The sequence below is a fragment of the Mauremys mutica genome, chromosome 1 (genome assembly GCF_020497125.1).
Source record: "Mauremys mutica isolate MM-2020 ecotype Southern chromosome 1, ASM2049712v1, whole genome shotgun sequence".
NCBI lineage: Eukaryota > Metazoa > Chordata > Testudines > Geoemydidae > Mauremys > Mauremys mutica.
This window is the reverse complement of record NC_059072.1, coordinates 331341570-331357867: the sequence shown is the minus strand read 5'-3', so window position 1 is coordinate 331357867 and position 16298 is coordinate 331341570. Positions and strand designations below refer to the sequence as shown.

General features: G+C 43.0%; 1 protein-coding gene across 3 annotated transcripts in view; it reads right to left on the bottom strand.

The window, feature by feature from the left end:
- Positions 1-6088: 6088 nt before the first annotated feature.
- LOC123371439 (stromelysin-1-like) overlaps positions 6089-16298 on the bottom strand; it is a 51504-nt gene continuing 41294 nt past the window's right edge. For 2 of the 3 annotated variants that reach the window (XM_045019075.1, XM_045019085.1), the window contains exons 3-12: positions 13517-13563; positions 13112-13356; positions 12626-12774; positions 12406-12531; positions 10741-10902; positions 9750-9894; positions 8520-8653; positions 7741-7900; positions 6620-6723; positions 6089-6428 (exon numbers count right to left, since the gene is read on the bottom strand). In XM_045019075.1, the coding sequence (XP_044875010.1) occupies positions 6325-6428; positions 6620-6723; positions 7741-7900; positions 8520-8653; positions 9750-9894; positions 10741-10902; positions 12406-12531; positions 12626-12774; positions 13112-13356; positions 13517-13563 (1376 nt within the window). In that variant the 3' untranslated portion in view covers positions 6089-6324. Of the gene's footprint in view, positions 6429-6619; positions 6724-7740; positions 7901-8519; positions 8654-9749; positions 9895-10740; positions 10903-12405; positions 12532-12625; positions 12775-13111; positions 13357-13516; positions 13658-16298 lie in introns of those variants that run through there. The other variant, XM_045019067.1, reaches the window with a different exon arrangement.

Genomic DNA, 16298 nt, shown 5'->3' with positions numbered 1-16298 from the left:
TTAGAAAGTCCCCTAAAATTCATAAGCTCAAATTCTTCACTAATGGTTTAACACCACCATCTCCACATCAGGGTAGAGAATTATCTTTTGTTTCATTCTTCACCACAAGGGGCACAAAGGGGCCTCCATCCAAAATATAGTGAGAGATGGCAATAGAAGAGATTTCTGAAAGGAGAAATACATACATTACAGAGACCGTTGCTGAATTATTTCCCTCTGGGACACATCAGTGGAAACCAGCAGAAAGGAGCCACAGAAGATAGATGTCATGATGAAGTCTTGAGTATATGCTTTCTTCCCCTGGATGTTTGGTTGGTCTTGTTGAAACAGAACAGAGATTCAGGAGGAAGCAGACACTTGGTCATGGGGCCTAAATTTTCCACACTCATCATTGTTTGCATTAGAGGTCCCACCCACAGGGGCACTGGGAAGGTTTTAGTGAGGTTGTTGTGGTTCTTTGCTTGCCAGGACTCAGCAACATTGTAATAATGGGAGATATACCAACCTCCTAGAACTGGAAGGGACCTTGAAAGGTCATTGAATCCAGCCCCCTGCCTACACTAGCAGGACCAATTTTTTTTTTTGCCCCAGATCCCTAAGTGGCCCCCTCAAGGATTGAACTCACAACTATGGGTTTAGCAGGCCAATGCTCAAACCACTGAACTATCCCTCCCCCCCATTGCTAACTTTTGTCCTCTTATTCTGTTCCCTCTTTTCTCCCCATTTCTTGGTGCTGTTCATCACCCACTAAAATCATTCACTTTTCTTAGTTTCTATATCATCCCATATAGAAACTTTCATAGATGTTTTTTGAGGCCTTACCCATGAAGTGATCAAACCTAGACGTGACCTCTATAATGAGAATCTCTTCTTCTTCCACAGAGATTTGACCTGCTGATTGCTACCCTCTCCGTTCTCAAAGCCTCTCTCTCAGGAATGTCTCATACCATTGTCTGGCCCTTGCTATGCCAGAGTCGATACCCCCACCAGCAGCATTCCCTTGGCCAGAGTCCCTAGTAACAGCACCAGCAGAAGACAACATCTTCCCGTGGGCACAATGCTGAGTAGAAGTCTTACATGCATGAACACAGTCCCTTTTAAACTGTGTTCATGCATGTAAGTTGCCAGTCCGCATATGTAAATGCTACTTTAAATTGTACAAATACAAACCTGAAAGAAAGAAGATAAGAGTGAGGGGTCCCCACATGGTTTGCCTGTGAGGTAATGAGTACGGTTTGTTTTGAAAATGCTTCACACACCCAGCCATGTTCTGGCCGCAGTGTACTTTGGCAGCAGTGTGGGAGCCACAGGCTAAAGTACAAGAGTGAAGACCCACACACAAGGAGCGTTTGAGCTGTAAAACTACAGCTCTGGCTGTGCCACTGATGAGTGGCGTCTAACCGAGAGATGTTTACATCTCCCAACTGGCTGCGTAGTATACTGCCAAACCCTGAGGCTACTGTGTTTAAATATGTAGCCATATGTATGTATTATGTTGCTGAGGATGCCAGCCGCAGAGGGAGAGGCATGTACCCCTCTTCTGACAGCTGCATAATGACAGCTCATATGAATGAGATAGTCTTTGTTTAATGGCAGGGCTTGCTGTCTTGCTTGTGCCTTCTGTGAGGCTCCTGGTGGATCTCCCTTCCTTTCCAGCCTAGGGTGTGTGTTCCTCCCAGAAGCCTAATCTGCCATAATTTCCTCTATGACAATAAGGATTCTGGATCCACTAACATCCCTTCATGCAGGAATCACTTCCAGGTCAGACTCGATTCATTTGTAAATCTCCATGCATGTATGTCTATTTATAGAAGGGACTAAACCCTGCCAGGCCAGGCAATAATGGAGCTGAATTTCCAAATCCTCTGAAAATTCATCTCCCATTCAGACCATGTGAGAGAATTCTTTTCTCCAGCAGGGATGTCCACATTGCAACTCCTCTGGAAATTGCCTGCTAGAAGCATTATAACTTTTGTTTCTCTTTCCTATGAAGCAACTCAGACTGGCCACTGCTGCATACTGGACTAGACTGAATAATGATCTAATTGTTTTTGGAAAGTCTCGACTGTGTATATTGTTACAGTAATAAGCAATGAAATACATTCATAGGATCATAGAATCATAGAAGATTAAGGTTGAACAAGACCTCAGGAAGTCATCTAGTCCAATCCCCTACTCAAAGCAGGACCAACACCAACTAATTCATCCCAGACAAGGCTTTGTCAAGCCAGGCCTTAAAAACCTCAAAGGATGGAGATTCCACCACCTCCCAGTGCTTCACCACCCTCCTAGTGAAATAGTGTTTCCTAATTTCCAACCTAGATCTTCCCCATTGCAACTTGAGAGCTTTGCTTCTTGTTCTGTCATCTGCCACTACTGAGAACGGCCTAGCTCCATCTTCTTTGGAACCCCTCTTCAGGTAGTTGAAGGCTGCTATCAAATCCCTCCCCTCCTCACTCTTCTGCAGACTAAATAACCCAGTTCCCTCAGCCTCTCCTCATAAGTCATGTGCCCCAGCCCCCTAATCATTTTTGTTGCCCTCCACTGGACTTCAATTTGTCCATATCCCTTCTGTAGTGGAGAGACCAAAACTGGATGCAATACTCCAGGTGAGGCCTCACCAGTGCCAAATAGAAGGGAATAATCACTTCCCTCGATCTGCTGGCAATGCTCCTACTAATACAGCCCAATATGCTGTTGGTCTTCTTGGCAACAAGGGCACACTGCTGATTCATATCCAGCTTCTTGTCCCCTGTAATCCCCAGATCCTTTTCTGAACAACTGCTGCTTAGCCAGTCGGTCCCCAGCCTGTAGCGGTACATGGGATTCTTCCTTCATAAGTGCAGGACTCTGCACTTGTCCTTGTTGAACCTCATCTGATTTCTTTTAGCCCAATCCTCCAATTTATCTAGGTCACTCTGGACCCTACCCCTACCCTCCAGCATATCTACCTCTCCCCCCAGCTTGGTGTCATCTGCAAACTTGCTTAGAGTGCAATTAATCCCATCATCCAGATCATTGATAAAGATGTTGAACAAAACTGGCCCCAGGAGACAACCCCTAGGGCACTCCGCTTGATACTGGCTGCCAACTAGACATCTAGCTGTTGATCACTACCCATTGAGCCCGACAATCTACCCAGCTTTCTATCCACCTTATAGTCGATTCATCCAATTCATATTTTTTTAATTTGCTGGCAAGAATACTGTGGGAGACTGTATCAAACGCTTTGCTAAAGTCAAGATGTATCACATCCACCACTTTCCCTATATCCACAGAACCAATTATCTCATCACAGAAGGCAATCACATTGGTCAGGCATGACTAGCCCTTGGTGAATCCATGTTGACTGTTCCTGATCACCTTCCTCTCCTCCAAGTTCTTCAAAATGGATTCCTTGAGGACCTGCTCCATGATTTTGCCGAAGACTGAAGTGAGGCTCACTGGTCTGTAGTTCCCTCGGTTCCCTTTCTTTCTTTTTTAAAATATGGGAACTATATTTGCCTTTTCCAATTGTACAGGACCTCCCCCAGTCGCCACGAATTTTCAAAGATGATGGCCAATGTCTCCGCAATCACATCAGCCAACTCCCTCAGCACCAGGGATGCTGAGAATGCATTAGATCTGGACCCAAAGACTTGTGCACATCCAGCTTTTCTAAATAGTCCTTAACCTGTTCTTTTACCACTGAGGGCTGCTCACCTCCTCCCCATACTGCGTTGCCCAGTGCAGCTGTCTGGGAGCTGACCTTGTCTGTGAAGACAGAGGCAAAAAAAGCATTGACTACTTCAGCTTTTTCCACATCATTTGTCACTATGTTGCTTCCCCCATTCACTAAGGGTCCCACACTCTCCCTGACGGTTTTCTTGTTGCTAACATACCTGTATAAACCCTTCTTGTTACCCTTCACATCCCTGGCTAGCTGCAACTACAATTGTGCCTTGGGCTTCCTGATTACACCCCTGCATGCTCTAGCAATATTTGGACAGATCCCTAGTCATCTGTCCAAATTGCCACTTCTTGTAAGCTTCTTTTATGAATTTAAGCTCACTGAAGATTTCACAGTTAAACCAAGCTGGTCGCCTGCCATATTTGCTGTTCTTTCTGCACTTCGGGATGGTTTGTTCCTGCGCCCAAATAAGGCTTCTTTAAAATATAGCCAGCTCTCCTGGACTCCTTGCCTCCTCATATTATCTTTCCAGGTGATTCTGCTCATCAATTCCCTAAGGGAGTCAAAATCTGCTTTTCTGAACTCCAGGGTCCATATTTTGCTACTCTCCTTTCTTCCTTTGTGAGGATCCTGAACTCAACCATCTCATGGTCACCAATGCCTAGGTTGCCACCCACTTCTACTTCTACTTCTACCAATTCTTCCCTGTTTGTAAGCAGCAGGTCAAGAGGAGCACGGCCCCTAGTCGGTTGCTCCAACATTTGTACCAGGAAGTTGTCCCCAACTTCCTGGATTGTCTGTGCACTGCTGTATTGCTTTCCCAGCTCCTGTCAGGGTGATTGAAGTCCCCCATTAGTACCAGGGCCTGTGATCTGGAAACTTTAGTTAGTTGTCCGAAGAAAGACTCGTCTACATCATCCTTCTGATCCGGTGGTCTATAGCACATGCCCACCACACATTGTCACAGTGTGTGTTTATTCAGGGCCTGATACTACTCTGAATGCAGTCATTAGGTTTGCACATGACTTTTGTCATCAGTGAGAGCAGGGTTTGACGCACAATACATAGACAAGATTTTCAAATGGTACTGGTGATCGTGGGTGCCTTGGATTTTGGGTGCTCAATTTAAGACATTATGAAGGGACCTGATTTGGGTAAGTGCTCAGTGCTCTATCTATGAACAATTTCCACCTGGTGCTAACATAGCTATATCCAGTTCCAGTCACCAACAATAGAATCATAGAATCATAGGACTGGAAGGGACCTCGAGAGATCTTCTAGTCCAGTCCCCTGCACTCACGGCAGGACTAAGTATTATCTAGACAATCCCTGACAGGTGTTTGTCCAACCTGTTCTTAAAAATCTCCAATGACGGAGATTCCGCAGCCTCCCTAGGCAATTTATTCCAGTGCTTAACTAACCTGACAATTAGGAAGTTTGTCCTAATGTCCAATCTAAACTGCCCTTGTTGTAATTTAAGCCCATTGCTTCTTATACTATCCACAGAGGTTAACGAGAACAATTTATGTCCCTCTTCCTTGTGACAACCTTTTACGTACTAGAAAACTGTCCCCCTCAGTCTTTTTTTTCCAGACTAAACAAACCCAATTTTTTCAGTTTTCCCTCATAGCTCAGACTGACCTGAGCTGCATTCAGATTAGAGGCCTGAAGGATATAGCCCATTGTCACTCACCTGAGCCACCAAATCTCACGCATTTGCCATCCTACACCCTCATCTTTAGCGATACCTTTATCTAGGGTTATGTCAGTCCCTTCTACTTCATTACAAAAGACACGAAGAAATTATAACAGTTCAGGTAGTGCGTGATGATAGGATCAGTAGTTTAGAATAATATTGTAATGAACTGGGGGTGTGACTGCCCTCTACCGGATGGAATCAGAACTACTCAACTGCTTGTCATAAGCCCTGTACAAAATAGCTCATGTAGTCAAGATGTGCTTTAGGAGTAAACATACCAGAGCACAGTGAACTTCCACATGGTCACAGTGTCCCGCATAACACTGACAGTCAAGGTCCTAGATGGTCATAGCTGTCTTAGAACTATCAACTCTTATGAAGCAGGGAGTGAACATCTAGTGCTGTGATTCTATCTTCTTCCTCTTCTTCTTCTTCCTCTAATATCTATCCCCTTCCCTTAAGATCATTTCCCCTTGCTTCTACCTTGGAGCTGCCCACTTACTTCTGCCTCCCACTCTGCCTCACCTCTACACCTAGTGCAGTCTCTTAAAGTCATCATATTGCCTGAAAGGCTGAGCTGGGAGTTCACACTGCAGGGCAATTAAATTAAATTCACTGGCCCCTTCTCTAGTGCTGCTGACCAGAAAGACCAGGAGGCTGGACCAAAAGAACCCAAGACTGTTATATACACAAACATAAAATAGCTTTATTGCTCAGTGACAGCTTAATAAATAGCCTAAATACAATACTAAGATAAATTAAAACTATATATTAAATTTAACATTTAACATTTCTCTGTTATTTAAAATAATATTTATCAGGGATCACAGCTCTTATGTGGCTCAGTAAAAGATGAATAACACTGATTAGAAACAAAAAATTGATGAAAAGCCATCTCTAACACATACAAAATTGGGTTCTGTTTCTTTTCCACCATCACCTTGTGTGTCTGCTCTTATTTGCAATCAAACCAACTATTGCTCTTCATTTCACGAATAACTTTCTTGGACTTGGTGTCTATCTCATACTGCTTTGAGCCATGGAAAAAATAGAAATGTCCTAGAAATAAAAATAAAATGAATAATTACTTTGTAAAAATGTATATTCATTCTCTTTCCACAAACACTGCTGTAAATTAAAATGTGTACATGTAAAGAATCATCCTTACTAATTTCTATAATGATTCTTGAATCTATGGAAATGCAAATTTTCCAGTATATTCAACTATCAAAGTATTTTTTTCTATTTACCTTTTTCCTGAAAAGCAGCATCAACCTTATTGCCAATTCTTGGAAAGTCAACTGATATGCGTCTTGGATAACCCTTTTCCATGGATTTGGTGACTTCATCATAACTGAATGAAGAAATGAAATGAAAATAATACATAGGCATGTGATATTTAATATTGAATCCAACTGACCTTTATAACAAGTAAGTCCTGCCCTTAGCTAAAACTCACTAACCATGAGCTACTGTAAACTCACTGAATTGTATCAAACCTTACTACATGAATACTTTCACCTTTACTAATCTATGCACAGTTGTTCTTAGCTATTCTGACTAAATAGTTTGGTTTTCCTACTTGATTGCTGTAGGATGAGCGGTGTGGGGCCCAAGTGTGCAACCTTGCCATCCTGCAAAGACATTGCAACCTCATCCTGCAAAGACATTTCGGTATGTGACTTTCTTTGTGCTTAGAAGTTGTCAATGGGACTAGTCACCCAGGCCCCAATCCCCAGCCCCACCCCCCCTCCCACATACAAACTCCTTTCCTCTTAGTTAACCAGTATTTTTCACATACCAGCACCCTCCATTCCCCCGACATGCCTCATAAAAAAGCTTTTACTCAGGGGCGGCTCTAGGAATTTGGCCGCCCCAAGCACGCCGGTCCCTGCGGAGGGTCCTCTGGTCCCGCGGCTCCGATGGAGCATCCGCAGTCATGCCTGCGGGAGGACCACCGGAGCCGCGGGACCAGCGGACCCTCCGCAATCATGCCTGCGGAGGGTCCGCTGGTCCCGCGGCTCCAGTGGACCTCCCACAGGCATGACTGCGGAAGGTCCGCCGGAGTCGCCTGCCGCCCTCCCGGCAAAATGCCGCCCCAAGCGCGTGCTTGGCGTGCTGGGGTCTGGAGCCGGTCCTGCTTTTACTGTACTAGCAGCAAATGGAAAATGTTCTTTAACTCTAGTGTTTTAAGGAGAAGAAAGATCTGAGTTCTATCTCTATTGTCATTTAAATTCAACTTAATAATGGGGTGTGCGGTCATGAAATCCTACTCAAGGGAGCCACAGATTTGTCATCATTCCAAATGTAAAGGGTTAATAAGGCTTTAAAGAAGGTGCATGAGTTATTTGCTGGGAGAATTTAATCTTACCTCCAATACTTGTCACCTACAAAGAAGTACGTTTTTTTGGTATTCTCGTCATAAACAGCGGCATCAATTTTCTTAACATATCTTGGAAAGCCCAGGGTGTGGATGTTCCTTGGATAACCTGGATGTACAGAGTATCCACTGACAACCCAGTATTGATTGCCTGTCAAGAAAAGCAAGATAGAAAAGCTCGATAGGGACTTCTGATGAGATTAAGCAGTATTTAATTACAGTCTTGGAGCCTCCCCAAGGAAACGTTTATGTTCCCTGTGGGGTGAATTCCATTGATAGCACTGAATTTAAAGATACTCCTTTCCTGCAAGGCAGCTGGAATGTTTAATATTTCAGGACACTTGGATTTTTTGCTTTATAATTTCATTAGAGTAGTTAAAAAAAACATTTCCCCCCCCCCCTCCATTGGAGCTGGGAGTGCTCAGCCCCTCTGAAAATCAGGCCACTTAGTTAGGTGCCTAAATATGAATTTAGTTGACTAAATGTAAGCACTCCATTTTATATAACTGATCCTCTCACCTGCCTTAAGCACATCATTTAACTTCACTCTCAGTTTTCCTCTCAGTTATGAAATAGGCACAATATCTTATTCCACAGGACTGTTGTGAGGTTTAATTAGTTAACGACTGTGAAACTGCACTTTGAAGTGAAAAGTTATGTAAGTGCTGGGTGGTGGTGGTTATTAATAGTAATAATAATAATAATAATAATAATAATTGCTTCTTCATTTCCACATGTAAGAAGAATGTCTAGAAATTCAATAGAAATACCTTTAAAAAGAAACACTTGATCCTTCTTGTCAATTTCATAAGCAGCTTGAAAGCCAGATGGTAGGGCTGGCCAGAAGGAAGAAATTAAATCATGCTCAATACCTGGGAAATAAGGACTCTTGCGCCAGATATACCTGATTGAAAAGACAAGTTGCTTGTTTATATAATCATATTTTACCAATAATTCATGAGATCATCAACAGGGAAATTTAATAAAAATTCCAACTACATGAGCTGTACATTTGCTCATTAGTTGCAGGTGGTGGGACATGCCCCCAACCCACAGATCATGTCCCCTTGGAGATGCAATGCCCATTTCCTAGTGCCCTCTTCAGCGCTACAGAGAAATCCTGTCCTTCTATTTATTTGCACTGGGGATCTTCCACCCTGCCCTTTTACCTCACCCTTTCCCTCCCATTCCTTTGATCCTCAGTAAGGCACAGGGAAGAGCTGAAACCTATCTGTAATGCCATGTCAGGAGGAATCCTTTTGCCCACCATGTAAATGCAGCTATCACTTCGGTGCAATGTATCTGCTTTTTGACAGCGCACAGCAACACTAAACTGCACTTTTTAGGAGGGACATTTAAGAATAATTTCTTCCTTTGAATCTTCAGGAGGCACTTATGCAGGCAGAATGTCATTCCCTGAGTTGGTTTTTGGCCAAAACCCTGGGGATGCCACTTTTATTCCATCTTGCAAGAAGTGCATCGGGATCTTTAAATGACCCATTAAAGGGTTAAGTATCAGATCTCATTGAAAAGATGGCACCTCTAACAGCAGAGTGTCACCAAGCACTGCAGCTGCAGCCTTGACTCAATGCTGTCTGGAGGCTAAGAATGCCACCTACTGAATCACCAACAACACTTTCTATAGCCCCATAGTTTTCCCTTTAGATCTGCCATCCGCAGTCTGACACCAGTCTGTCAAGAACAATGCTTCATGTGATATGGCTGCAGGCCAAAGTACGGTGCTCTGATTGCACAATTGGCATGGAAATGTAACAGACCATGCACAGGATGACTAAGGATGATTTAAAATACTAATATTTACTCACCTGTCAGAAAGCCCAGTTACTTCACCCAGGTTGCATGGGCAAGTAGAAATTTGTGAGATTGTGTTGACTATACATTTGGAAGGCAATCCCCCCTCTTGAACTAATTGTCAAAGCATTGCCATTACAAGAGTAATCTAAGCAAAACTTGATGTTGACAAAACAGAAATAATTTACCTGTCTTTAAAGAACATTATTTCCCCACGGAGGGTGGTGATGGCATCAAAAGTCACGTGAGGGTCACAGATGCCTGTGGTTGATGATTCTGTGGGTGTTTCTGTGGGTGGTGTGGAAGCTGGTGCCTCAGTAGAGATTGGGGGTCCTTAGGGAAGAGGTTAAAAGCAGACTTGGAAGGTCAGTTAGTATTGCTACCACAGCCCTTGGAGAACAGCAATACTGGGCCAAATTCTCAATGCGTTTGAAACAGTGTTTTCCCATCCTATCTAGGTAATTATATGGCCACCACTGAGCCATATGATCTGAATGCTTCACAATCTTTAATGTATTTATCTTCTCAACACCCCTGTGGGGGAGGACAATGCTATTATCCCCGTTTCACGGATCAGGGAACTGAGAGGATTAGTGACACAGAAGCTCTATGGCAGAGCAAGGAATTAAACCTAGGTTTCCTAGCCTAGTGCCCTGACCACTGCCTCTCTGAGCTCCTCCTTGATATTAATGGAGCTGTGCCAATTCACGTCTGCTTAGGAACTGTCACAAGACTGTCACAAAGTTTCATACAGAAACATATGTAAACCTTTCGGATTAGTGATGCCCAGGAAGCACTCACCTCTGCAGGGGGGCGGGGCGTGTGTGCCTAATATGCACAAAGAAGAGATCACACTACGTGCTCCTCCTCACAGCTAGCCAGCTGAGCTAGCTTGTGCAGATGGAGTTAGAGTGAGCCATGGCGTTACCTGCTTCTCATCCCTTTGGCTATGATTAGCACCCAGAGGACACAAGAGGGAACACAGTCCCTGCGTAAAGGTAAGAGCAAGGACTACAGTTACAGCCAGCCCCTGTACACTGCTCTAAGGGCGGAGGTGCCTTACCCCCTTCATGCCCCCCACTGGTAGGCCACAGTATGGCTCTTGGTTACACATTCTCATCAGATTGTTTGTAACCTGTATGAGAGAGACTTTAAAAAAAGGTGATGCTTCCTCCTTACCATATAGGGTCTGAATGCCATCAACATCATCCTGAGGGAGCCTGTAGTTTCTGGTATCCATCTGCTTATAGGATGGATACATCAAGGAGCCAAAGTCATTTGAATGATAAAGACCCAATGAGTGGCCAAACTCATGAGCAGCAACAAGAAACAAGTTGTAACCTAAAAATATAAAAAGCATAGCATGCATGTAGATTAAATAAATGTCCCCGTAAAACAATAGGAAAGGACGGGTGAGGTCCCAGAGGAGCGAAGGGCGAACATAGTAGCTATCTTTAAAAAAGGGAAACAAAGGGTATGTCTACATTGCATTGTAAATCTGGCTCTGTGGGACCTGGGATTGGAAACACAATGTTTCCAAGCCCATGCTTAAGCATCCATACTGCATTGTAAATCTGGGTTTACACTTGCTGGACCCAGGTCTCATAGCCGTATTAGCCCATCCATATGACACTACACACACCTTCTGACTCTGATCTGCAGCTTGAGCTGTGTCCACCCTGCAAAATGACAGGGCTTGGATCCAGGTCACAGTGGAACTCAGGCTCTGAGCCACCTGGGGTTATAGTGGATCACAAACGGAACCTCAGCCACAAATGTGATGTAGTTGCAAAAAATGCTAATATGATTCTAAGGTGTATTAACAGGAGTGTCATATGTAATACACAAGAGAGAATTGTGCCTCTTGTGAGGCATCAGCTGGAGTACTGTGTCCAGTTTTGGGTGCCACACTTTAAGAAATATGTGGACAAATCAGAAAGCATCCAGAGCAGAGAAACCAAAACGATAACAGGTTTACAAAACATGACCTATGAGGAAGGATTTAAAAAAGCTGGGCATGTTTAGTCTTGAGAAAAGATTGTGAAAAGATTTAGTTTTTGATTATGTAGAGAGTATTACACTTTTTTTCCTTCGAAGAAGCAAATATGAGGCCAGCCAACATGAAAGCTTCTGTTCAGACTGCAGAAATATCTCTCCTTACGTATAACCAAGGTTTTGATCATATTGATGAATTCAGAGGCCAAAAGAGGCTATTATGTTTGTCTCAACTGACTTTCTGAATAACACAGGCCATGGAATTTCACTCCGTAATTCCTGCATTGAGCCCCATAGCTTGTGATCCCATAATCTAACCCACGATAAAGCACACTAGAGAGAAGCACCCAACATGCACCACAAATACACTCATGCACTGAACACACATTGTTTTCCCTGCACAAGGTTGTTAAAAGTTATCATCACTTTATTACTATATTTTATTTTTAAAGTGGTGAGTTCAGTATTTTACAACTGCTTAGAGCCTCAACCTAAGTGCACAATTCCATGCCATACACTAGTAATGCCTATTGACTAACTCAGTCAAACAGTCAACCTCCATGGTAATTCCAGTCACTCCACGGGAGCCACAGTTGTAGTCATTGCATTGATTTCAGTGGAATTAATATGGATTGTCATGCGTGTCACTGAGCTCAGAATCTGAACCACTGATTTCAAGGAGAATTTTGCTGAGAAGTACACCAGGCTCAGACCCTTTATATGTAGTTTATTACTAAGCTGCATTACTTTTGTGTTCCCATCTCTTTCCAGTGTAAAAATGAGCTAATAGCTCTTACAATCAAATACTGTGCAGCAGAGAATGCTAATAAAATGGTAAGGAATACCTACCTTTCAAATCTTTGGTCCAGTATTCATCCTCATCAAAGTGGGCATCTCCACCAATACCTTCGCCCGGTGCAAAGGCATGAGCAAGAGTCTTACCCATTCCATCAAAGGGAAAGAAGTCACCATGAACTAGAAAAGGATACATAAAAAGTAAGATTCTTCTCAATCAGGACTGTAAGTAAAGGAGTCAATACTCATTACTGACACATGGGGATTATCTTACATCCAGCCGCAAACGAGATCATTATATCTGCGTCGCCTTCATAAACTCTGGTGAATTTCAGTGGGGTCACACTGCTCCAGACATTCCAAGCCTTCTCAATCGCTTCATCTACATCAGCTGGTTCCATGTCTGGTGTGTAGTTCAAAATCCTTTAAATGCATAATAAGGAAATAAATACATAATAAAGAAATAAATTTAGGCAATTAAAAATGCAACTAACAGGACATGTACTTAACATTAAACATTTTGCTTCCTTTTTGTCTGTATGTTACTATTTGTATGTCTTGTCTTTTTAGACAATGTGCTCCTTGATACACAATATATGTCTACCTCTGTGTTTGTTTATTGCCTACAACAATAGGGCTTTGATCCTCATTCAGGCTCCTAGGTGCTACCATAATGATAAGAATAAATAATAATTAACATATAAATCTAATTCTTTCTGTAATTCCCAATGGCAATCCAGGAAACACATTGAAATATTACCTATATTTCAGATCTGTTTTTGTCCATCTAGGAGACCCTGGAAAGGTGCTGAACTGACCAACATCAGGTATTCCACACCTGGGCTGCTTCATCACCTCCAAAGTATTGGAATCCAGTTCCCCAGTCACTTTCAGCCCAAAGAATTCCTGCATTTCTCGGATTTTGTCAGTTATGGGTTTGCTGTTCTTCGTTTTAAAGATAGGTTCTGCCTCTGTTTTAAGTTTATAGTACTTTTCCAGATATTTCTGATCAGAAAAAAAACAGCCACATTTTATGACATTCATGTTTCTTTTAGAATGTATAGAATAATCTTAATAGTTATATAGTTATTGCTGTGATCTTAACATGATAAAAGACTAATTCTTCCTATCAGCTTTATTCATATATACTGTCAACAATCATTACCTTAGCAAATTGCATGTCTTCTTCATTTTCCTTCTCTGTTTCTGGAGCTAGTGGAAAAGCATAAGAAAATGCTACACAAAGTAAGATCTGGAATGAAAGACTCTTCATTTTCAACATCACGTCTTTGTCCTATCACTAGTTTAACAAAATCTCTCAGTCTCTAGCTTTTCTATGCATGTCTCTTCAGTGTCCCGGTATATATATCACTTGGGTGCTCTGTAAAGTCAACAGTGACATGACTCACAGTTTATAACATCCTCTGATTTTCCACAGAACATGCACAATGCTACATTTAGCAGCTGTATGACACACTATAGATGACCTCGTCTGAAACCCCCTGATTTTGCAATATTGTCAGAGGATGTCCAGGATACTTTCCTATTCCTTTCCTTCCTGTTTTTCCCGCTTTCCTTCCTAAATTAGTCCAACATTTTTAAACATGAGTTCAGCACCAAAAGTCGTATCTAGACATCTGCATAAAAGTAGTCTGATTTTTCAGAGGTGTTAAAGGGCTGCAGTGTGAGAAAAAATATTATGTTAGCAAATATTCGAGTTGTCTTAATCTAGTAAATTGTTTCAATTTGTTGTCAGTAGTTGTCTTGCTTTATAAGCTAAAATTGTAATATGAAATTGTTTTTCTTGAAAATAATTTTGTTTTGTTACAAGTCTAGTCTGCTTGTTAAAAGATTGGTTAACTGTTCCCTTTGCTGTTCCCTTTAATTGCTCATTAGAAAATTGTTTAGCCATTCTTTGTGTGAGTGAGGATGCAGGTGTGTGAGTAAATAAGAAGAGACACCAGCAACGGATGGGATAATCACCAGAGAGGGAGTGAAGAAACAAAGACGCCAGTATTATCTTGTCCTGATGGCCAAAGAGTGCAGATTAACAACCTAAAGTACAGAGGTATTTGCTCAAAAACAAGAACAAAATTCCAGATAAGAAGATGAAAGATGGTTATGTATACAACCAGTTCTGTGATAAACAATGGAAATATGGCACAGCAAGACCCATAGACTTGCATGAGAACTTACTACTGTCAAAGATGGGTGAGAACACAGAGCTTTGGGTTCATTCAAGAACGGAGCATCGGAACCGTCCGACTTGAGGTCTCACATTCAAAAATGGCTAACTTGTTTTTTAAATCAAATTTCCATTCCGACTCTCTCCTTCCCAAACCATGTTTGTGCACAAACCAACTACGGGAAATGTCAGCTTCCAAAAGTGAATGTTTCAGAAAGATGCAAGCAACTAACAACAGGACTAAAATGGAAATAGTTGTGCAATCTTAACTTTGGCACAACATGATTAGCACCCCACTATAAATAATTATATCTCCTCTGGAAGCAGCAAGCATATTTAATAATGGGTGTTGCCACAATAGGTCCTGGGGAAGGTATGAGTAACCATGTCATAATCTTTTCCCAGTTTGATTGCTAATCCATGGGCCCTACCACAGGACTTTATGAGGGAGAGTAGGACTTTGACCTCACTTTCTTCCTGCCTCTCCACAATGCTTGAAATGCTGTATCTCATTCAATGTCATTTGACACATGGGACCATAATGTTCTTATCTGTAAACTTCAGTCCCTAGGATTGGCAACTGAGCATGTTAGTAACTAAAAAATTACAGACCAGATTGTGCCTGGCTCTTGCCCAGGGCTCTCAGAAGGGTGAGGTAGGCTAATGAACAAGTTCATTTGCTATGCTTTGCAGACTGAAGCTTACAGATAATGATTTTATGGTTCTGAGTATCAGATGTGATGAACTGAGAATCAGCATGACTGTGAAGGCCCAGATATGCAAGCCAGGTCAAACTGACAGCCACAGAGGTGAGTTCTGCAGGTTGTCAGAGAGCAATTCACACATTTCTAAGTAATGGTACAGGAACAATGCCAGGGGTATCCAGGAGACATTGTGACTCAAATCATCCCTCTGAGGCAATGGTTTTCAAACTTTTTTTCTGGCGACCTAGTTGAAGAAAATTGTGGATGCCCAGAACCCAATGGCTCTGGGGTTGAGGGGTTTGGGGTGTGGGAGGAGATATGGTCTGGGGCAGAGGGGTGAGGGCTGTGGGGTGGGACCGAGAATGAGGGGTTCAGGCTGTGGGAGGGGGCTCTGGGCAAGGGGTTGGGGTGCAGGAGGGGTCAGGGCTCTGGGCTGGGGGTGCAGGCTCTGGGGTGGGGCCGGGGATGAGGGGTTTGGGGTGTAGGAGGGGACTTCAGGTTTGCGGGGGGGGGGGGCTCAGGGCTGGAGAAGGGGTTTGGGCCACCATGACCCAGTCCCTTCCATTCTGCGACCCAGTACTGGGTCACAACCAGCAGTTTGAAACCCCCTGCTCTGAGGCACAGGTCCTTCTTTGCTTCCCCATTGCTCTGGGGATAGACAGGGAGAGATAAGTAATCTGCTACTGGCATATACCAGTAACACCATTACAATTGACTGCACTGCCTGGTGCATGTGTGTGGGGGATGGGTGGGGGAGACCAGGAGCCACCCTCCTGCTCCAGATGGGGGAGAGTTTAAAACATATATTTGTATAATAGAGAAGTGAAAAAGCAGAAATCCCTACAGTATCAGTGACAGGCTCTCAGGAAGCAGTGCTCACTTCTACAGAAGGGCCTTTCAGTGATCTAGCTTAGTTACTTATATTCATCGCTAGAGTGACTGAGCACCCCACAGTCCTTAATATATTATCCTCACAGCACCCCTCTGAGGTAGAGAAGTGCTATTAGCCCAATTTTATAGGCAGGGAACTGAAGCACAGAGAGGCTAAGTGCCTTGCC